Raw genomic sequence first — 23,140 nt, forward strand, 5'->3', positions numbered from 1 at the left:
TGCCTCAGGGTGCTGTGAAGCACAAGGGGACTGCTCTCCTGACCACACATCCGGGGGTGGAGGAAGTGATTCAGCGGGCAGCCACCTGGAGGCAGGTTTGGACTCAACTAGACCCGCAGAAAAGCTCTTTTAAAGGCTGGCTCACCAAGGTGCCAGGACTCAGCTAAGAGCATGCAGCAGCTAGAAACCACAGGCAGCCTGAAGGGAAAGCCTGCCACTCTGCACAGGGTCATGTTGCAATTCAGTAACTTCATTGGTCTGACAAGGCACGTTAGTGCTGCCAAACATAATACTTCAAGAAACTATGGCTCTGACAAGGTTTCACACAAGTGCTGGGGCCTTCTCTTTAGGCTTGGCAGAATTTGTTTTTTACTTTTTTAATTATTTAAAAGGGTAAAAATTGATGTTTATTTTTTAGGTATCGAGGCCATAGCTGTACTGGTCCAGAGGAATAAACAATCTGGACTTGTGGTAGAGGTCATATCTATTATTAAACCAACTAGAATTTTTTATTTTTAAATATGTTGGTCTAATAAAGGATATCACCTCTACCATGAGTCCTGAATTAGTTTACTTTTAAGCATTTATTTTTATGGACTTTACGGGTAGGGCTGCCAGGCTCTGGAATGGGCTCCCAAGGGAGGTGGTACTCTCCCCTACCTTGGGGGTCTTCAACAGGAGGCTGGATAGATATCTGGCTGGGGTACTATGATCCCAGCACTCGTTCCTGCCCAGGGCAGGGGGGTAGAACTTGATGATCTCTTCAGGACCCTTCCCTACCCTAGAAACTGAATTTTCAGGATTGTGCAGTTTAACTGCCTGCTGCAACACTTGTAACTACTGTAGGACTGCAGCCAGCTGAGCAACAGGACTCCTATCAGTCCTGGCTCTGCTCACCCTAGCTCCCTTGTCCACTTTGTCACTTCTTCCTTTGTCCCCTGGGCTTTCTGGGAGTCACAGTCCAAACTAGTCAGCACGCTTCTGTAGGACTGCTCCCCCTGCCGTCATACACTCCAACAACCATCATTATTCTTATGTTCCCTTTCTATAAAATTCAATTATTAATGATGGAAATTGTTTTTGTCCGTCTGTGAGTGAGAGGTGAAATCAATGTTTACCAATAAAAACAAATCCTACCAAGCCTACATATATAGTGTGTCCAACTAGTAGCAAAACCATCTGTGAAGTATTCAAACAATCACAGACAACAGAAGTAACTGGCCAACGTATCTGGTAGAAACAGCTTGTTTGTTAATGTGCATGTACTTGTTGCCTCCGTAAATGTCTTTTGAGTCTATTGCTTTATTCTGTTTTGCTCAACCCAAGTTGGACTTGCCACCATCCTTGCTGCTGAAGCAGATTAATGTCAAGGCTTGGAGCCAGGAAAGGAGGTTTAACACAATCATGTAGCATTCTTACGGGGATCAGCACCTGGCAGAAACGCTCTCAGTTGCTCCCTCCCTTCCTGGGAGCACACAACTTCATGGGCAGGGAACCGAAGGCATATCATGGGCGTGTCAGAATGATTCACAAGATGGAGCAGCAAAAGAACCTTTTTCTCCATTTATCTGGAAACCCTGCCGTTCCAACTGCCCACTTCCACTTATTGTGTCAGGAGATGTATAAATTCCCTTATTTTTAACAAGACAAAAAGGTTTTTGGCAAGCAGCAGCTTTGTGCTGTGACCCCTCAGGCCCTTCCAGAGAGAATCTCAGGGGCTGCACTGGTTCATTCTTGAGCATTTGGTTGGGAGAGCAGGTGAAACAAGGTGACCCGAGAAGACACTTATTGAAAAAGCAGGTAAGAGAGACATAATGCTGTTAACTGACTACTCAGCTTCAACTCTGGGAAAGGTGCTAGAAACAACAAATGCAGAAACTTGTATAAAGATCATCACTGCTGGCAATTGACTATAACCTTTGAAAAAGAAAACAAAAAACATTCTTACATGAAACTATAATAGTGGAAAAAAATGTATGGATTTCACCTGCCTAGTACAGTGCCACAGAAGCTAGAAAGCTGCTGTTTGGGGTTAGTATGGGCATACTGGAACCAGGCTGGTTGAAGATGAAGAAAAGCTGTGGATGCTGAAAAAGCTATCAGGAAGAGGCAGTAATGGAAGATCCACATAGGGCATGATGACTTGAGTAGACATACCCCAGCCACAAAAAACAATCACATCAACTATAAAAGCTGAATGATCATACTGTCTGAGGAGGACTGTATTATCTGAGGATCCCTTGTCTAAAGAGCTGCCTCAACACAGTACAGCACAACAGTGGATGAACAGCACAGTACAAAAACCCTAAGGGAAATGGGCTCATTTGAAAAAGGGAAGAGATTGGACTGATGTAAAGAAAAGGGAATGAAGCAACTGCAAACTGTGGGGCTGGGCCAGGAAGAACCTGTAAGACGGCCAGCACCCATAGCAAGCAGCTGCTCATCATGCAATGCCCCGAGTACAGCATGGTAACGTTGACTTTCAAAGCTAACCTGGATTAGGGCATTCTTAGTGCAGAATGAGAGCGTGCATACAGAAATTTAACCTGGAACAGATAATGTGCTTCCTGTTGCCCCCCACGCCTTATTCCAGATTAACTTTCACCTGTGGATAAACCCCAACTAGTTAACTCTGCCATAATGGGCAGGGAACAGCAGTTCAGGGGATAAGCAGTAATGGCCAAAGACCTCTTGTGTACATGAACTGTGTTTCGGTCGTTGTTTGCTGGGATGTACAGACAACCAATGCGCTGCCCAATAACAGTGGAGGTTGCAATTAAGATTATTGGATTAGTGGTCAACTGAGACAGAAGAATGGGGAAAGCTCTGCCCCCCGCTTCTCTCTCTTGGGACCAGGCTGAAGGCAGGAGGTCCTGCACAGCACCTGTTACCTTCCACTATGCATATTAAGGGAAGAGATCAATAAGCAAGTAGCCTAGGCTCATCCACACGCAGCTCTTCCATAACAATACCCAAGCCCCTCCTATCCAGGACAGGCTGCAGGCTGCCCAAGAAGCCCACTTCACATGCCCGCAGACCGAACGTGTTGTAGATGCCCCATTCCAGAGCTGCACGGTCTAAGAACCCGCAGGAAATGCACCACCTGGGCTTTTTAGCTGGGTGCAGCAGCATGGGGAAACAGCAATCAGCCAGCCTTTCTGTAGATGAGGTTCTATACTGGGATGCAACGTCCTTCTGGCTGTGATGTCTGCTGGTTTCCATTAGGCTTCCCCCTGCTGAAGAGGTGACTAAATAGGTACTACGTGCTGTGCTGCAGCCAAGGACTACAGCTGTGGTTTGAGGCAAGACAATGAGAGCAGGTGCCTGGCTGCAGTATGTCATCCTGGCAAATCTGCCCTGAGTAGAAAAAACAGGAGTGGCGGGGGGTTGCTGGATTTAGGCCTTGTCCTTGCAATTTTTTCAAGGAGGTGGGCAAGCTCTTGTTCCTCATTTCATAGATCCTCCCCCTAGTTTCACTTCCTTGTGGGGGAAGGAGGGAGGGCAGGCGTGGGGTGCTGCTCCTGGGGTACATACACAGTGCTCTCAGGGTCCTTTCAGCAAGGAGCCCACCTAGGATGAGCTGCAGCTCAGCATAAGATTCCCCTCACCATGTTAGCTTGGAATAAGAAACCTAGAGGGCCAAACTGGCCGGGACTGGGAATGGTACCCAGCGTACTGCACTGTAGAGCTGGAAGAGCACATCGCAAGAGTCTGCAACTGGCTCCCCAGGTCCTGTGGGACAATGCAAGCCTCGAGCAGTTGGGTGGGGCAAAACTAAAACTTAAGCGAGCTGTTGTGAAATTCAGAGACACGTGCAACATTTCTGGGCCTGTGTTCTAGTGGCCCAGAGGCTCCCAAGTTTCCAATGACTCACTAAGCAAACTGCAGACAAGTTAGTTCACCTCGCTTGGCTGTACCTTCTCTAGTAGGAAAACTGCCTGCTGCTCTCCTCGGTGGGGAGAATTCAAATCTCTCAAAATACTTTCAAAAGGAAGTTGCATGCATCTGCTAAATATCACTTTCGAATGAGGATCACTGTGGCTCTGTACAATTGCTTTGCAATGGCTGGCCAGCTTGTGCCACTTTGCTGCTGAAGATGTAGGTGCTTGGCCTCACTTTGGATTCAAGGGGATTAGCACAGCATGATGCATCACAAAATGATCCATGCTGGCAAGGGTCACATGCAGGCAGCAACCACACCCCAAGCATAGTAATGTTGACTCACAGCACAGCTACCTGCCTTGTTTCCTTATTGACAGAGGCACACATGATGTGATGTGCGTTCTGTTCCCTCCATTTCTGAAATGGCCCACGTCATTCATACATGGAGAAGCCTTTTGTGAAGGAAACGATCATTCCTAACTTGCACCATCCTGTGCTCTAGACCCAACACGCTGTCACAGAAACCTTCGTGAAGAACGTGTGAGTGAGTTTACCGATAGGTTTTGGAAGCAAGTATGGTCAGCTTCCCTTTGTACCACAGGGCTGATGCACAGGCCTCGGGAAGAGAAGAAACTGCTGACCAACACATTTTACAGATGTCTTAAAAATCAACTATAGTAAAACTCCCCTATCACTTCCAAGTCTGGTATTTCACAGACTAAAGGTAAGTGCTGTGCACTCAAAGAACTGAGTACTACTCACCTTAAATAATTAGGCAGATATTCTTTTGAAATTAAGAAATGTTTATCTGGCCGGCTTTTCTTCTGCCAGTGTTTCAGGTCACGGCAGTCTCACTGGTGGCCCGCAAGCCACATGTAGCCCCCAGGCTCCCAGTTCAGGTGCTGCTTTCCCCATCGCTCTCCTGCTGCTGGTATTTCTGCACTCCCCCTCTCTCCTCCAGTTTCTACTTCTTGCCCCCAGTCCTGGGAGTGGGTAAGGCCTGCTGGGTTGAGGGACCCTAGACCTGAAGGAGAGTGGGATGGGTGGGGAAGGGCTCAGAGACCCAAGGATCCCACGAAGTGCGAGTGTGCTGATGTAGTGGAGGCAGCCCATATAGCACAATGTGAAGCCTGGTGGGATGTGGCTTGCACTGGTGGGGGAGGAAAGGAGAAGGGAGATGTGGTCTCCAGCCACTCGGTAGTTAGCTCTGTTTTAGATGGATCCTATCTGAAAGCTACAGGGGTAGGAAAAGTCCTGGGAGGTATTAATTAGTGGGCAAAGTGCAGGTGACATGGTCTATGGTATAGGACAAATGCAAGTTCCACGTAAGTATCATAATGTGGCACCAGGAAATGTGTGAGCGAGCACGTGCACACCCACCCACCCACCAGATCCCCATCTGATGTAGAATGGTACAAATCCAGATGCTCAGCCGGTATAAGTCAGACACTCACTGCGACTACATAGAGGTAATATATAAATGCCACATATACAAAATCATTTTTACAACTGGGGAGGCTGGCTGTGACTCTATAGTTAAGGTCAAGTTGAGTCTTGCATGCACGATTCAACCCTGGTGTTTTCACACTTTATATGCACAAATGGCCACCATATTATTCTGTTAATAAAATCCTGGTTTATATTATAAGAAAAGAAACCAAAAAGAAATGGTGTTGTGGGGAGGGAAATCCAGTCTAAAGCCTGATAAAGCTGATAAAACAAGCACAGGCCTATGCTGATATAGGTTTTAGCACTAGGGGACTGATTGGATTTTCAAGATACTACTGTAACAGGGAAGGTTACACAGCAAGGGAACCCAGGGAAAGGAAGCCAGACTAGCAAGCATGACCTCAGAGGCTATTTGAGGTAACTTTCTAAACACCGTCTTATTCTGCATGAAGGAAAGATGCATGAGGAAAGCAATGCTCCATCACATAAATGTCAACACTGACCCAAACTGGGTCCTTCTAGTTTTCATCAGCACAGCCTTCTCATTTTTCAGGCACATCATTCAGCACATTTAAAAATCACTCTGTAATCACCTCATCACAGCTACCACATGGCAGCACTATCAGATGTGACTAATTGTATAGGGGTACCCCAGCTGGATCACCCATAAGGCCCGTAGCAGGGGAGTCTACTTCTTAAAGCCCCTGCTGCTGGAATGCAAGGGCCTGGTCCATGGTTTGGAGACAGCAGTGGACTCAAATCCCTGTAGGCAAGTTGGCCACTAGAGGGGGACAAAATGCTACACTGAATTATCAAAGGTTACAATTACCTGACAGCTTGTTTTACCTTGGGGATCTCTCCTGATAGATTTAGTCAGCTAATTCCTGGCAACTGTGAAAAGGGCACAGAAACAGTTTATTTATGAGGGCAAACATTTGTGCAAAACTCTCCCAGGCGCAGGTGGGCATCCTCTGTGAGGAAACAAGGCTGATCCCATGCTGCTTCAGTGGTTAACAATTAGCAGAACCTGGTGGCTCGCCAGCCTTTAAGCAAAACAGGTTCCTGTAAAGAGGTGTGTGACTAATTTCCATAGCTGAATGCAGGTAAAATTCCCACTGTCTGCTGTAAGAACCCTGAATGAGTAAGGACTATAAAGGACTAGGGCCAAGGTCAGCCAAACAACTGCATATACAAGAGGCTCCAAGTTGCAACTGAAAGTTACTTAATACTGAACTACATTTCGCAATTCCTCTACTGCTGGAGGGTTTCTCATCAGGATCAAAGTCACCGTCCTCGCTCAGCAGTACAGTGGTTATTAACAGTAGGGCTAGAAATGCTGACATTAAAAAGCCACTTTCTTGACTGACATTTAGGTCACAGCCCAAAGCGCTTTTCCCCACATGAACCATTGGAGGTCAAACTGAGCACAGCCAGGACACCTCCTGCTTCAGTGCACAGGAGTTTCTCTCTCCCCCCCGCTCTGTGCTTGTGTGCAGGAAAGTCATACTGCACACCATGCTCAAGGGGTGCACAACCACGGGAAATTGTAGTCTCTTAAAAAAATAAAATTTATTCCCTACTCTCAATTTTTGCAGGTCTACAATCAAACATGACAAAACGAGCAAATATCTTTCAGTTCTACAGCCACCTGGAAGACCCACACAAATGAGGAAACAGAGATGCTGACTGCTTGCAAAGAGTTAACAAACGCACAAAGCAAGCTACATGCAAGCAGCGGGTCAGCTTTTGCTCTACTTGCTGCAAGCACAAGAATCATGGATTCCTACTACACACAATGTTTGTAAAGAGAAGTGTAATTTTTTTTAAACTTGGCGATACCCATTTAAACTAGACTGTCAAGATGTTTTCTGCAAGGCATCAGAAAGCATGAAGCTATCAAGAAACTATATCAAATTTGTTACAACTCCAGTAATTACCTGGCCTATTCACAAATTACACTTTCCTGGATTTATCTATGAAACCTGAATGCCAGAGCTCCCCCTTTTTGGTGCAAACACAGTGAGCACATTAGGCACATTTATATAGCAGTGCCTTTTGTCTGTATAGATTCCACAGTGCTCTGCGACTGACATGCACGTCAGACAGAAGGGTGAAATAACGCGCTAAGCTCATACACTTCCTGGTTCATCAGACACCACTGGCCACAGCAGGGATCCTCTGCCAGTGTGCTGACTCAGCACTGACTGGGGGGGGGAGGGCTGCGTGCTGAGTCACCAACCGCACATCCTGTAGCACACTATTTCCCTTGGAGGTCTCCTGTCCGAGCCGATACCCACCCCGTGGTTGACACTTTCTTACAGGATCACACCTCAGCATGGTATGGCTCCAGGCCAACAGGGAGGTTTTGAAGGTGTCTAACAGAAAGGAGAGACAGAGACAAAGGAGGAAACCATGCACAGAGTTGGGGCAAGAAGCCAAACCATGCTTCAGTGCCCAAAGCTGACACAATGGCACCCATGTAAGAAAACTCATGTAAATGGCTTTCTTCTGCTGACAGTGAATCCCTTTTGGCTGGTGCTAACAGACTGCACATTACCAGGAAATCCTGTCCGTCCACCATCAACTGTCAGAATTTGGTGGGAAATTAACATTTCAAAGCTAAATTTACTAAGCTGGCCAACAGTATTTTCCTTCAGCATCTCAAACTAATTGACCTGGGTGGACCTCTAGGTTGGTGCAATTATAGGAGTGGCGATGGTGAGGTAATAATACTCCACTTCTTTGTACCAGAAATCTGAGCAAGACAGGAGGGTGTGGAATCCAAATGACGTGAGTTAGTGCTGCCCTTAGTACCACAGCCAATTAATCACCTAACAAGATAGAATTTAAGAGGAGGCTGGAAATGAGCTGTTCCTCTCTGCCCCAGCAGCCTGCATTATTTAAGCTTCTGAATGGGAGTTTAACTAGAGAGAGGAGGGCAAGAGGGAGGCAGACAGGCAGGCAGACGTTCTCACCTGAGGCTGCTGTAGCATTTGTAGGGGTTGAAGCAGCTGCTTGATTCCGAGCATGAGCAGGGATGAGGATCGAAGCCAGAGATGGGTTACTTGACAGTTCTGGAGGGAAGGCGAAACAAACAGATTTAGCTTGCAGTTTGTAAAGAACCTCTGCATGCAGAGTTACTCCCTGGGCTTCTTAGTCACTGTAACCCTGAGTGAAATGCATAGCCGGACAGACAAAGGACATGTTACACTTCCTTCTGGGTCTCTGAGCAGGAGGAAACCATAGTAATATTTAGCAGGGAGCATGAACCTCTCTGGCAACTACTAGCAGCAACGCAGGGGACTTCTTTCCCAGAGAAAGGGGATGGCTCTGGAGTTAGCAAACAATCCAACCAAGCCTGTTCCTTGGAAACAGCCTGAGCTTTCCAAGAAGGATCCCTTTTCTTCCACAGAATCACCGTCTTGCAGCCAGTCAGAAGGAGAAGGCTAGTGACAACACGCTGGGCAATGGCTCAGGAAGCGTTTGCCACAGGGGCTCCAAGAACTCTAGGGAGTTGCTCTAGGGCTCACGCAAGCTTCACTTGTCAGCAAGCTTCACTTGTCAGCGTCTCAGGACAGTTTCACAGCAGAATCACCCTGAATGCTGCCTGGAGGCGAACGGGACACGACTCACGGCACCTCTAGAAGGCACAGAGAAAAAGCCAAGGGGACTGGTTTTCCGGGTGATTTAAAAGGAAAACAAACTGCCACAGGACTTCCCTCCAACTCAAATTCAGAGAAAAGAAACAACTGGGTTATTTGGGTGCCAGAGCTAGCACAGACTTGATGCATATGGGAAGAAGAAACAGCCTCCTGCCACAGAACTAAATTTTAAGCACACCGGGGTAGAGCTAAGACATCAGCTGCTGCCACTGCAGGCAGCCTGCAGGAGCACCTCTCTTCAGGCAAATAAGGGATGCAGAGATAGAGGATTCCCTGTCCCCTATCTCCCCCTAGCCCGTTTCAGCCTTGAGTGAAAGCCATCACCTGTACAGTAAGCTACACACAGCCAGTCAGCTCAAGAAAAGGAGGAGCCAGCTCTTGGGGCTCCAAGAACTCTCCTGGGGGACAGAAATGCCTGGAGAGAGTAGGTATTAATAGCAGCTCTCCAGACAGAGAAGTATGTAAAGAAACCCAGCCTAATCACGCTACATGCACACAGGATGGTGCGGTACAATGCGCTTCGTGGACTGCTTGTTTATATCTGTAACAGCAAATTAGAGAGCACATTGTTTTTTCTGTAACGTGTACGTTAAAATTCAGGGTCTAAAGGGACTGCCAATATTCATTTGTTTACTCCCTTTTCTCCATAAGAAAACCGTAAGGAGTAATGGCTGAGAAGGTGAGCTGCAGAAGGACGTTTCATTTTTTTTACTATCCCCTGAAGTCTGTGTTTCTGGCTGTGCCTCAGCACCAAAACACACATATTTGGACCACCAGGAAACGAGCAAGATTTGCTACAGTACCAAAACCAGACAACTCAGCCTGAAGCATATCACCTTCAGGGCTAACCAGCCAAAACCATGCTTCCAGAAGGCGCTAACTATTCAAAGTGCTGTACAAATATTTCCTAAATAACGTTCACAGCCTCCTGTGAGATACTAAGTAAGATCTTCATTTCCAAACATGGAGATGGGCACAGAAGGTAAGTGACCTCCCAAAGACAGAGAGGAAGCCTGGCAATCAGGCCACTAGCCCCTTCCCTATAGAACGGGCACCATCTCTGCTGTTTTCCCCAGAATAAATTCTTAAATCTGGTATTCAAAGAAACCCATTGGTTGCCTTGTTCTTTCATACAGCTACTGGTGCTCAAGTACATACTTTTCTCCTCATCGTGGGCATCAAGTGCAGGGGAGGAAGGGGCAACAGGAATGCTACCTAAACCAAGAGCACAGTCACCGTAATTCACTTTGCTTGACATTTCTTAACGCAAAACAGTAGTAAATGTCTTGGAGATGGCACCACCACATTTTAACTGTGTGCACTGGGTCTGTACACCTAGACTCCCAGTGTCTGAAAGGTACAGCTGATCTCAGATCACTACACTGGGTCTATCACTGGAGTTGTCAACTCACCACTGCTCTTCCAGTGCCAAGTCAGCATAGCATGCACTGCTCACTACGTACCTTCTACTGCATTTTAAGTGGCTGGTCTGTAGTGGACTTTCTATAGGAAAAACTATATATGACCAAAGCCATCTTGAGGAGCACGGGTATAAGCAGGAGCCACCAACCTGTCCAGAGTTCCCCAGAGTCCTGGTTGGTACCTTTCACTCTATGAAGGGATCTCAATTTAGCACCCTCTGAACAACTGGTGCAGATCAATTCACAGAAGATAAAACAACTCAAAACAAACCTAGAATTTCTGAAGTTTAATAAAAGACTTGCTTAAAAAAAAAACATTTAAATCTTTGCTCTCCCAGCTCTTGTGGCTGCTGCATTTCCTGGGTCTAGCCAGGATTGGACATGCCTAAATAAATGTGCAAAAGTCAGGATCTGTGTTATCTGCTGCCATGGGAAGAGGAAGTCCATATAATCTCTGGTCCAGGCATGTCGTGAAACAAATCTCTAAACGTAGTGCTATTCCATACTGTGCTAATGATAATAAAGCTGATAAGGCAGCAGGAGATCACTGCAGTCAAAGTAGGTATTCAAGACAGACTTCACAACTGTGTGCCTAAATACAAAAGCTGCCCAAGGCATTTTACAAGGACTGGTTGCCACATACCTTGGCTGGTAGCACATCTTTGGTTCAGTTCTGGCCAAACCAGTGCAGTTTGCAGCATAGGAAAAGAAGCAAAAAACCACAATGCAGTTGCATCAGTGCTTCATATTGGAAAAACCACCCAGCATCCCCTGGTTAGGGGCCTCAGGAGTTCCAGAAGGCACAGGACAGATCACCACCCTGACTGCTGTTTACTTCTTAAGAGACTGACAAAACAGTGCTCAGAAGAGGCAGGAAAATCAAATCTACGCTGCTGCCTCAAACAGAAGCACTTTACACTTCTTAATGGCAAACACTGGACAACTGCATAACCAAGTACTGAGCACAATCATCAACCAGGGCAAAAGTAACAACAGTAGAAGCTGTAGGGTTGGAGCATTAAACCTGTGATTCAGTCTCTCAGAAATTATTTTTTTTCTCTGATGCCACTGAACTGCACTGCAGTGGTGGCAGAAAAGGCCGTTTTTAGAGCAAAATGTTCAAATTCAGCTCTGCACGAGAAGCACTTCTTGTCAAAAAAAAACTTTGCAGCAAGGCATTAAGAATAAGTAGCTGCATCTCTATTTTACCAGTGCAAAGAACTGAGTAGCTGTAACAGATTATCTTGCTTTTATACCCCTCCAGTGAGAAAACAGCCCTAGGAGTACCGGCAAAGACAAGATACAAATACGGGCTCTTTCACATACACTCCTTCCTCCTTGGGAAAAATGCATTCAGCTCAGCACCATTGCCAGCACCCAGGAAGGATGATTCAATGCCCAGTATTACCATATCCCCAATTTCCAGCTGTAATCCCATTGTGTTGGGTATCTCAGACAACACCACAGTTTGGCAACCCACTCAAACACAGGGCATTTCTTAACAAAACTGCAAGCTACCCTTTAAAAAAGAAAAAGCTTTTAGTTGCATTCTCAGTTGCAGGTTATTTTTAGCCTCAGTTATTAGTGTGTTTGATTTCCAGTGGCTTGTCTAATGATTGGTTCTGCTCTGTGCAAGCATCTGTGATACTATGGCCTCATTGTGGCAGAGACAGAACAGGTAGCTGTCTCTGGGGATGGTGTTTCAGGATGCACTAGAAGTGCTACCATAAATGCAGAGTGGAAGATGGAGGAGGAGAAAATGGAAACTCCTGTATGTTAACTGCTCATAAATGTCTTGAGTCTTTACATTTAAGTTTTTTGAGCTTTCCTTTTTTCAATTCAGGCCTGAGGTGAAGCAGCAGATACAGACCCTGACTGCAAGAGGCCCTTTCTCCTGTAGGATACAGGAACTGGCACCTGCAAAACATGGGGAAGCAGGTTCCCTGAGGGGGATCCTAGCTGCCTTGGCCTATTCCCCCCACCATCCCATTCACCACCCCTACAGATCATTTTGTGCATCATCTCTCCATTGAGGTGGGGTAGAAATGGGAGACTCAGGACAGGACAGGACAGGAAGATGGATACTGGATGGGCAGAGGATTCAGATTTCTCTGGGGTTGTGATAGCTCACTTAGTGATCGTGCCTGTAATGTTTCCTGTCAGTTTACTCAACATCCTTCCTTCTCTGGACCGCGCTGGCAGGGAAACCTTGGGTCGTATTACCATGTGGAAGGAAGGGGATGAGAAAATGGTTTAACTGGGTTTTAATAGGGGATCGGACAAATCCAAAGAGGATAGGTCCATCAGTGCATATTAAAACATAAGAGTTGTGAGTGCTCAACCCTTCAAAACAGGGTTTCCTAGGCCTCTGAAAGCTGAAAGCAGTAGATGGATCAGACTAGATGGGCTCTGCTTAAATCTTCTCTCTTCACATCCACTCTGTCACCATGAGACAAAATGCTGAGCTGTGGTCTGACCCAGGAGAGGACCTCTTTTGCTCTTATGAGAGTAAAAAAAAATCTGAACAACATTTTAACCAGACGGGAAAGGCCAAGGGACTTTACAAGTGGCACAGAGGTGCTTCCAGAGCTTTTTTTTTTTTTTTTTTTTTTTTTACAGGTCAAGCTGCTGCAATGCTTTTCTTCCTCCCTGCATGTTACTATAAAAAACTACTTTCAAAACTGGCATAAGGTGTCACTTCTCTGGGAAAATGCCTTAGTAGTCCCAGTGCAATATGCTTCCAACATGGATACTGAACCAAAGTCAAAACTTTATTTATGCATGTGTTCACTTTCTATGAGGGATTGAAAAAAGATGGTTTAAAAAATAAAAACCTATCTTGAACAGCCAGTAACCTTCCTATGGTTACCTGGCACAACTGGTACCATATTTTAAAAGTGATATTGATGACAATGCCCTGCTTTCAAGAGACAAGTCTGGCACTCATCACCACCGATACTATTTATCACACTACATGACCCGACTGGGAAAGGGTGTCAGATCTTAGAGGTAACAAAGGAGGGGAATTCCTCCTAGGTCTAGTGCCCAGAGCATGCAGTTAGTGATTTAAAATTGAGTCACATACAGTTACCAGCAAGTATGCATGCTGCATGTCTTGTGTGTTCTGTCCCCAGCAGGCAAACCCAAATGTGAATCAAGAGAATAAAATATGCTCATCCACAAGGATGATGGTTTTACATATATGCCCTTTTCTAGGGGGTGAACAAGGATAGTTGGAGTGTGATCCTGATGTGGCTTTGGATAGTTCAATAAGGATCACTTCTCCACTGTGCTTAAAATTACTTTTGAAATTCATTTAAGATTTCCTAGTAATTTTAAAACCAAATGAAAGGCACAGGAGATGCTCCAAGAGGCTTTGCTGGCAGGAACTGTATCTTAAGGACACATGTGGCATGGACAAGAGCAGTACAACCTTCCCTAGTCGATGTGCTTCAACTAGGATGGCACAGGGCCATCTCTGAGAAGGCAATGTACCCTCTGTGCTCTACTGGGGCTAAGACAGAGCAAACATATGAGTTGCATTGTGGGTGCTGAGAACTGGACTCCTTTTGCAGTGACGTCCAGTCACCTGGACTGAATCTGAATCAAAATTACTAGTGTGTGAAAAATCCACGACCCTTTTGCCTCCCGTTGCCCTCCCTCAGCACCATCCATTTGTAACATGAGATTGCTGTGTGCCCATCTGCCTCATTCTTAGCCCTGCCTCTTGGTTTTGCTATTGAGGAAATGGCATTTGTACAGAACAGAACAGTGCTTCTTCCCAAGAGAGGGCCCCACCACATCCTGAGGCTACCTTGAGTGGTGAAGTTGAAGAGTGCAGGTTTCTCTCGCCCATTTGGTAACTTGACATTTGGGTCCCGTAGTTCATCAAAGAAAGAGTGTGCACACGCTTCCAGGGGAGTCAGGCGGGCAGTAGGGGTATACTCCAACAGGCGGCTACATAGCGCGATTGCTTCTGGTGGAGTGCGGGGTCGGAAGACCTGAAGGAAAAAGCAAGAGACACCGATTGTGTGGGCTGGTTTCTTTTTGTTACCAACTGGCAGCAAGTCTGAGTGATTAAACCTCTCAGTACCCAAGGAGTTGGAACAGCTGTTTTGTGCTAACATACTGGGTCTTCAGCATGTTGGGATGGAAGAATCCAGCTCCTGGGGTTGAAAGGTTTAATTGCAAAGTCTTGTGCTGTGCTATGCTGAGGTGAAGGTGCAATGCCAGTGACAGACAGCACAAGAGCGTGCTCAAGTAAAACAACTCTCAGAATGGAGGGAAAACTCACTGGAATTAGGACAAACACACAGTGGTGCAATCAGCCATGCATATGGTGGGGAGAGGAGGTGCAAATGAGCAGGATTCGCTGAATATAAATAAAAGGGTCTCCCCTGTATTTTTGGCAGAAAAAGTACCGCCTCCCTCACGTGGATTTTTTTTGCTGGAAGGTAGGTCAGATTGTTGCTATGGAGGATGCTGTTCAAGACTGGACATCAATAGGGTAAGCATAGGAAACCTCTGGATCAAGTTGCAAGGTGCTTTTTCTTCTTGCCCTTACACTGGTCAGCTTCTCCACTGTGTCCTATCAACTAACTCCTCCACATTTGGAATTTGTGAGAATGGCTGAAAGTGAGCTAGCTAACTATTTGACTCATGGAAATTCACCTTGAGAGGTTATAAACCAGAGAGAGTTCACAACAGCTCCTCCTTGCAGTTGTATTCCAAAGCCCTTGGAAAACAGTGCTACATGCCCAGAATTGCACACAAAATCTATTTCCCCCCATCTCATTTCATTACAGGCACAATTGGTCAGTCACACACATGCCCTTAACACCTTCCTCAGGCCCTTTCCTTTCACTGCGTGGCACATGAAACAAACTAGAGAAAAAAGGCAGCAGCAGGGCGGAGGTGACAGAATTCAATTCCGATGCCAGTGTTTTTGATGCAACTGAGCTAATCCAAAATGCTTTTGCACCAATGCAGGTGAACTCCAAACCTTGTAGTACCAAGGAGTAAGTAGCCTGTATACCGTATGCTAACAGATGGCAGACTCAGGCATATGGGCTTCGTTTAAGTAGAATTTAAATCAAAGCCTTTTATGCTCACCTGGATGGAAATTAAATGCACCAATGAATTTACTAAAAAGTAATTTGTTGAACCCCTTGGTACCCAGCTGGTCAGGAGCACCTGAGTTAGTCCTAATGCATTCTGTACTAACTCATCGTGTCAGGGAATCCTGACTCATGGAGTCAAAGAGTTAAGGGTATAAAAGAGCAGATCTGGTTCAGATTGCTGGGAAGGTAACAAACTATTTATCGTCGGCTCTACAGTAATGTAAGGAAAAATGTTTAATTTAGCACTACTGCCAAGATGCTGCAGCCAGTGCAGACTCAAAGCTTCTGCTGACTTCCATGCTTGAAATTAATGTATGTATTTTTGGGTGGAGAGGTAGCAAGAGATGGTTTGCATTCAGGGTCAAAACCCATTGCCTCCAGAGTTCGGATTACTGACCACAATACAAAATGGATGCAGTGGTATGAGTTTACAGTCAAACCCAGAATGTGACTTAGGATGTCTTCCCTGCTAAAGGGCTGCATATTTTGACCTCGTGGAATCTAACATGAGCTACCCCCAAAGTAAAAATGTGATGAAGGCAAGGCACATTTCCTTCCCCCATAAAGTAAACTTACTGGGGGAGCCTTAGACCCATGACTCGGGTCGATTTTGACAAGTTTAGCTCACTGTAAAACTACGTTTAAGTCTTCCCTGCATTTTTCTGGATTCCTCACACATTAGCTGCCACAAGATGAAAAACAGGCAGTTTTGGGTGGGTTTTTTGTTTTTTTAGCAGTGAAGACAAGCCCTCATTTTTTATGAAACAAGACAGAAAACCATTTAAATGGTCCTTCACAAAAAGAATCCCTCTACCCCTCTGCCATCTGCCCACTGCCTTAAATTCTTCAAAATTTCAGCTTAGTGAACCTCTGTCAACATCTGTTGGAAGAATTTAAGAAACCACCACTCGGCCTCTGTCTGGCCTGAAAACTGAGTCACTCAGAGTGAGCAATTACAATGATCTGCACTAAATGTGTCAAAGAGAGAAGAAAACAAATCGAGAAACCCTACACAACCCACGTCCCTTTACCCCCCACCCCCAATAAGTAGTGATTAGGGAGTGAAATGTGGGGTCAGCTTCTAAGCCTATCTAATCTTTTCACCCTGACATCACAAAGGGAAAACATTCACCTGGCTACCATCTGACACATGGCCATTTGAATTCAATATTTCTCTCTTTGGTTTTTTTTAAGCTTTTCTCTTTCCTCATTTCAAACTAGCCCTAATAATTTGAAAAAACATTGAAGTACATACCCGCACTCCTGAGGTGAAATGTCCTGTTCCTGACGAGTCCTAAAGTTGATAATGCAGTGAAATAATCCAAACAGGGGGAGTCAATCCAAAAGAGAATAGTCCAGCAAGGAAAAATATATCCAATATTATAAGAAATCCATGGCGTGGGGACATAGAAAATGTTTATACAATTAGAAACTTTAAACATCAGTCTCCATAGCAGCAAGTCCAACTTCACCACAGTGTAAGCCAAAAAAATTGATTGTGCAATGGTGAGGCATAGTATAGAAACATTTCTATTTTAAATTTATGTTCCAATGCCAGTGCATTTACTAAAAAAATAAAAAATTGAAATAAAAATTCTAACTAGAACTCAAAGAATAATTGAATTCCCATCATAAAGAATTTGCAATCCTCTGTCCACAGACAATAGGGCCAAATTAATTTGTCTCAATGTGTGCAGCCCTTGCACACAGAATCCTCATTCTTCCTGTATAAATCTGTCCCAGAGACACAACATGAGAATTTATTTTCCTTTAAAAAAATATCAGCAAATTATAATTTTGCGCTGAAGAGAAAACAAAATGGCTTAATCTGCATTTCTAATTTGGCTGTTTTCAAATTTGAGAGACCTATGTGTGTATCAGGCCGCCGCGGATTATTCTCCATTTTGGATTGACTTCCCCACCAATGGATTTTGTTTGTTGACGTTATCTCTTTGGGATCCTTCAAGAACTGGACATATCACCTCTGGAGTGCGGGTATGGACTTAATTTGTTTTTCCTCTTTAGTGTGGGTTTTTCCCCCTCATACCGTCGCACCCATTACTTAAAATAAATTTTCTATTTCTTTTGGAATAAAACATTAAAAATAAAGCAAACTCCCTGCATCTTTTAGCTCCACTAATTCAACACAGTTCCACCTGAAATTCACCCACCAAGAACTACACAGAAGGGTACAACACTAAACATCAAGAGCAAGGGACAGTCACAGTTACAGGTGAAGTGCACAACAATATGTATGCCAACACTTAAGCACAACAGGGCACATCCAGCGTTGGGCTGCCGGCAGTGCTCTATTGTGCCTAGGTGCCAGGAGGACAGATGGCAGGACTCACCGTTAGCTGTGAACTCCCTCACTTCTGTGTGTTGGCTAGACAGTTTAACACTCCTAATGTAGTTTTCAGTGAGGGAATTGATTTTAGTAAATAATCCGCGGATTATTTTTAGTCTGCGGACTAAAATTTAGTGCACGGACTAAAATCCGGCCCACCAGTGCAAAGTCTGTATTAGCCTAGAGTACATTTGCTTGAAGGCAAAAAATAAAAAGGCTAAGTGCACAAAGTAAAATATACTTGGGCAAACTAACGTTTAGTATGCAGACTAAATGCGGCCGGGCAAATTGCACAGCAAGTCCACAAACAAAAAACAAAACAAAAACAGGATTTAAAAAAATATTTTAAAAAAAAACACTGACAGGAACTTTTTATGTGACCAAATGCTACCCCACCTGCGCAGCAGTTCATTTTTATAGAATGAAATAGCCTTTTTTTTTTTTTTTGCAAGGTGACCTATCCACATAGGGGACCAACGGCATAAAGTTTTCATTTAAAAAAAATGAACCTGTTTTGGAGGTAAACAAATGCAAAAAAAAAAGTCTTTATGTAACATTTCTTCAAGAAAACCTGCACTTGTATAACTCAAAAACCACCTTTCCCAAAAGGAATCGCTTTCTGGCTGAGACCGAGACTGCCAAGTTTCAGCCAGGATGATTTTTTTTCATGCCTGTGTTGCAGAACTGCCAAATGTTCATATGAAATGGAAATGCCGACTCATCTGAATACCATACAGTTTCTTTCTTCAGATCCCAATGACTCCATACTTTATCAAAGACATGGAGGAGCAGTGCAAACACGGTACTTCCTTTGTTCAAGTCTGCTACTTGTGCTTAAATGCTTAAAAAAAAAAAAAAAAAAAGCCTTGATGGCTAGAGAGCAAAGCCAAGTAGGCTGCTCATGCCCAGTGGCCTCTCCTTTCTCAGTTACATTGTGATTACTGTGCTTTTTGCTACCATCACTCCCTTCTCTTTCCAGAGACTGTCCATCACCTTGGACATTTCAAAAGCCATCGCCAAATTAAATGCCCCGCTTTGCTATGCTGTTCCCTACCCCAAAACATGAACTAAAAACTTGTGTGAAGTCTCTACACAAGCGAGACTTTCATGTTTTACCTTAATTTAAACTCGTTTCAGTTGGTTCATGATGCCTGTCTGAATTTTTAAATCCTTCTGCAGAGAGAGTAGAATTGGGTACAGAGCTGACGACTGTATCTCGCTTCACCCAGTTAGCATTCAGCTCTACAAACAAGATGGATGGGGGAAGGGCTGCATGTTGTTTCAAAAGAACTGCGGGGCTGACTTTCCTTCATTGAGATTCTTAACAGACATTTTTCATGGCTGACATGGGGCTCTCTTCTTGGTCTAATTAAGCACTGAATCCAAGACTTCACAATACTCCTAAGGTGCTCCCCTAGCCCACATATTAAAAGAGATTACATGGTGCTATTGGCCATCACGTGTTTTGCATGCAGATTGTGAACACTGTTCGCATACTGTGATTCCTACGAGAGATGAGGCTTCCTTAAAATCACATCTGCTGCTATTTCATCAAGTTTATGCCACCACAAATAAGAAGTTCATTGCAATCACCAGGAGTATGCAAGGTCTGACAGGAACCACTCACCCCAACTAGTCCAGGCTAGTGGGTGGTGCACATTATGGGTGTGCAAAGCGGGCAGTAGCCAATTTGGATTTGGCCCGATTCAGGGGACAGTGATTCAATTCACTGATTCGGATCACTGTCCTGATTTGATTCGGCCGAATCTGAAGATTTGATTCCGATTTGGAGAATCAGGGATTTGGCCATAGACACAGCTTTATATGTTTTTTCTACATACGTCGAGGTACCAAGTGTGGCTCATGAACGCTGCGATGCTGGGGCGGATGGAGCGTCCCACAGGAGCGCAGGGAGGGCGTCCCCCACGTGCTCGACAACAGACCTGGAAGTACTTCCAGTCCACTTCCGGGTTACTGCTGAGAGTGTGGGGGGACCCCCATTCTGGGGTCCCCTGGCTCAGCAATTGGCTGCAGGGGGACCCTGTGTGCCCCTCCAGACCCAGGAGATACCAGCTGCTGAGCTGGGGGCGGGGGAAAGGGAAGGTCCCCCGCACGCTCCATGGTGGACCCAGAAATGGACTGGAAGTACTTCTGGTCCACTTCTGGGTCTGCTACTGAGCACGCAGGGGACCCCCTGTGCTCCCATGGGATGCTTCCTCTGCCCCAGCATCTCAGCATTCATGAGCTGCACCTGGTACCTTGAGGTATGTAGAAAAAAAACCATATAAAGCTGTGCCTATGGCTGATTTGTCAAATCTCTCCAAATCAAATTGGAGGCTTCCGATTCGATTCGGAGAGATTAATGGGTCTCCTGATTCGATTCGGATTTGGCCACCGAATTGGGCCGAATCTCCAAATCAAATCAGCGACCGAAGCTTTGTACAGCCCCAGTGCACAATTCCTCTCAGCGTGTAAAGCATGTCTGTAATGCCCAATGTGGTGGAATTAGCACGAAAGAAGGTAGCATTTTATCTACAACTCTTTGGAAACGTTTTGGTACCGGAATGCAGAATGAGCATCTCCCTCAAAGCAAAGACTTAGATATTTTATCACTAGCTAATTTTATTTTATCTAGTGTAAAACACAAAAGTAACCTTCAAAACCACAATGAAAAAAGTCATATTTAGCCTGTATGTGCTTGGAATTTGACACTTTGCACTGGTAAGGTGTGGGTTTGGCTCAGCAATGGAGGTAAAATGTTAAGCCTTCAGAGGAAAACAACCCAAGGCCCAAAGTACCTTATTTATTTGTTAAATGCTGCTGAAAGGGAAGTGATTAGCATCCTGGAGATTGAAGGGTCATCTCCAATGAACGCAAAGCCCAGGGAGCAGCACTCCACATTTTCCTGCTTCTCCACTGTCCCAGTTTCACTCTTATCCCAGGCATAGAGAGGCCACTTTCAGAAACAGGAGGGAAATTCAGACCTTGTCTATACTTACCAAATAGCCAATGCCAAGCTGCTAGAGCCAGGGCGGGCAAAATGGCAGATCCCACAGGCAGATCCCAGCAGCCCCTGCCCATGGTGCAGTGCTGGTTTCCCTGGAGACACCAGCAGTGGCAGGGCTGTGACAGTGCAGGACAAGGGTTCCCATAGAAACAGGCCCAGAAATACTGGCAGGGCGTGCAGCTGGGCAGAGAGCTGCTCTGGGGCCGGGATCTTGCGACAGTGACAGTGTGGTCCGGAGCTGGAGCAGAGCTGCAATCCACTGCCTGCATACCCCTGCCTGGGGCTTGTGGGCAGCAGGCTGCAGTTCTGCCCTGGCTCCAGACCACTCTGGCACTGCCACAAAATCCCAGCCCCAGAGCAGCTCCCCGCTCAACCGCATACCCTGCCAGCGCTACTGGGACTGGCATCCATGGAAATCTTGTCCCTGCCGCTGTTGGTGTATCCATGGAAACTGGCCACAGCGATGCAGGCAGGGGCTGCTGGGAAATGGAGTCTGCCATGGGCCCAATCTGGCCTGCAGGCCAGACTTTGCTCACCCCTGTGCTAAAGCATGTGCATGCCCACAAGTTTCTGGCAGCACTGTGAGGCTCCACTGCAGCAGCTGGGCCAATGTGCAACAAGCTTGAGATGGCACCAGCCACTGACAGGACTGTGGCAACCGAAGAAAGGTGCTAAACATCTAACCAGTGGTTCTCAACCTTTCTAGACTTGAGGCATCCCTCACTGGACTTGAGGCATAACTTCTGTGATTTGAATGGCACCTAATTTCAAACACTAATTTATATATTACAGTGCTTACCTCCTCGCAGAGGGCTGAGCAGTGTGGGTGAGGAAATCACATTCAGGCAGGAACAAGCCTCAGATGAACTCTCTCTTTAGCTTATCTGTTTATATCTTCACACCTGGCAGCACTCTACAAAGGATCTGGCAGGTCCCCAGAGTGCCCCTGCACCCTGGTTGAGCATCACTGGTGTAAATGCCCCTTCTGCCAGCCACCAGCAAAAGCCTTCTTCCACTCTGCAGCAGTGGGAGTGCCTCTGCCAGCAGGAAGCAGGGCTCTATTACTGCAGAGGGGCTCAAAGTTCTGCCAACAAAACTGCAGCACAGATTAGGCCTCTGCCCAACTGCTATGTCAAAACTGCCTATGAGGGGGTGGATTTAGATACATTCTTGATTAATTTATTTTGTGCTAACCACTTGAAAAAAGTGCTGTCAAATGGCAACAGCTCCCAGGCTACCAAAGCTGGAGACCAGATTCCACTTAGCACCCTGAAAACAAAGGGCTCAAGATCACTTTGTTCACTCCCTCAGCCATCTAGTACCTATTTTATACAGTTTTGAATATATTAAGACTTCAACAGCACTGGTCTCACTAAAAGGAGGAAAACTTATCAAACTGAGGTTTTCTATGGATTCCTTCCAGAATGGGAGTGTATCTGAATGGAAAACCCTTTACTATGTAGTACAATTAACCATTTTCTTTGCCTTTAGAATTCCATAAGTGACTTGAGCGGTCTTCTCTTTCAATGTACTCTCACCATGAAACCACTCATGACTTGAGACCCTGGAGCAGTGTTTCAGTAATAACATTACTGCAAGCTAGATCATATTTCTAATTTATTATTTAGTAAAACATATACCCCCCCCACGTACCGTATTTACTCAAATCTAAGGTGACCCCGAATGTAAGACGACCACCCACGTAATTAAATTCTATACATGGACATTTTATAAATGTGTTATAATAGTCCATGTATAGAATCTAATTATTGGAGCGTTATATTCAATTCATCTCTCCCACTGCTGTAGGGAACACAGAAAGTTGGAAGGCAGGTGGTATGGGACAGATCAAGCAGCTTGCCCCCTGCTACCCGTTTGCCCTGCCTCCCCATGTTAAATGGGGAAAAAACCTCTTAGAATCAAATAAATATGGTATAAATTAAATGAAAAGCTGAGTTTCAGTCACTGCAAGGTTACAGGATGAAATTTTGTCCCTGTCATTTTAGGAATTGCAAATCTTGCTTTGAAACAGTTTTCTAAAACATCATTCCAAGATGGACTCCTTTCTGGGGTACATAAAGTTCACAAGCAGATGCCAATATTCTTAAGGGGGGTGGGGACCTTAAACCCACCCAACCTCTTTTGATAGCATGCTTTAAATAGAAAAGCAAGGGGACATTTTTTTTTTTTTAATCACAAAAGGGAAAACAATAGTTTGAAATTTTTAAAGCATTTTAGAAATACAAAATTTG

At 45.3% G+C, this 23,140-nt stretch overlaps 1 protein-coding gene across 3 annotated transcripts in view; it reads right to left on the reverse strand.

Annotated features, from left to right (window-relative positions):
* The window catches only part of GSK3B (glycogen synthase kinase 3 beta), a 252,063-nt gene that overhangs the window by 4,948 nt on the left and 223,975 nt on the right, over window positions 1-23,140 (reverse strand). The window contains exons 9-11 of one of the 3 annotated variants that reach the window (XM_014603981.3): window positions 16,790-16,828; window positions 14,229-14,415; window positions 8,307-8,405 (exon numbers count right to left, since the gene is read on the reverse strand). In XM_014603981.3, the coding sequence (XP_014459467.1) occupies window positions 8,307-8,405; window positions 14,229-14,415; window positions 16,790-16,828 (325 nt within the window). The remainder of the gene's footprint in view (window positions 1-8,306; window positions 8,406-14,228; window positions 14,416-16,789; window positions 16,829-23,140) is intronic. The other 2 variants (XM_019476256.2, XM_014603982.3) reach the window with 2 other exon arrangements.

The sequence above is a fragment of the Alligator mississippiensis genome, chromosome 1 (genome assembly GCF_030867095.1).
Source record: "Alligator mississippiensis isolate rAllMis1 chromosome 1, rAllMis1, whole genome shotgun sequence".
NCBI classification, from domain to species: Eukaryota; Metazoa; Chordata; order Crocodylia; family Alligatoridae; genus Alligator; species Alligator mississippiensis.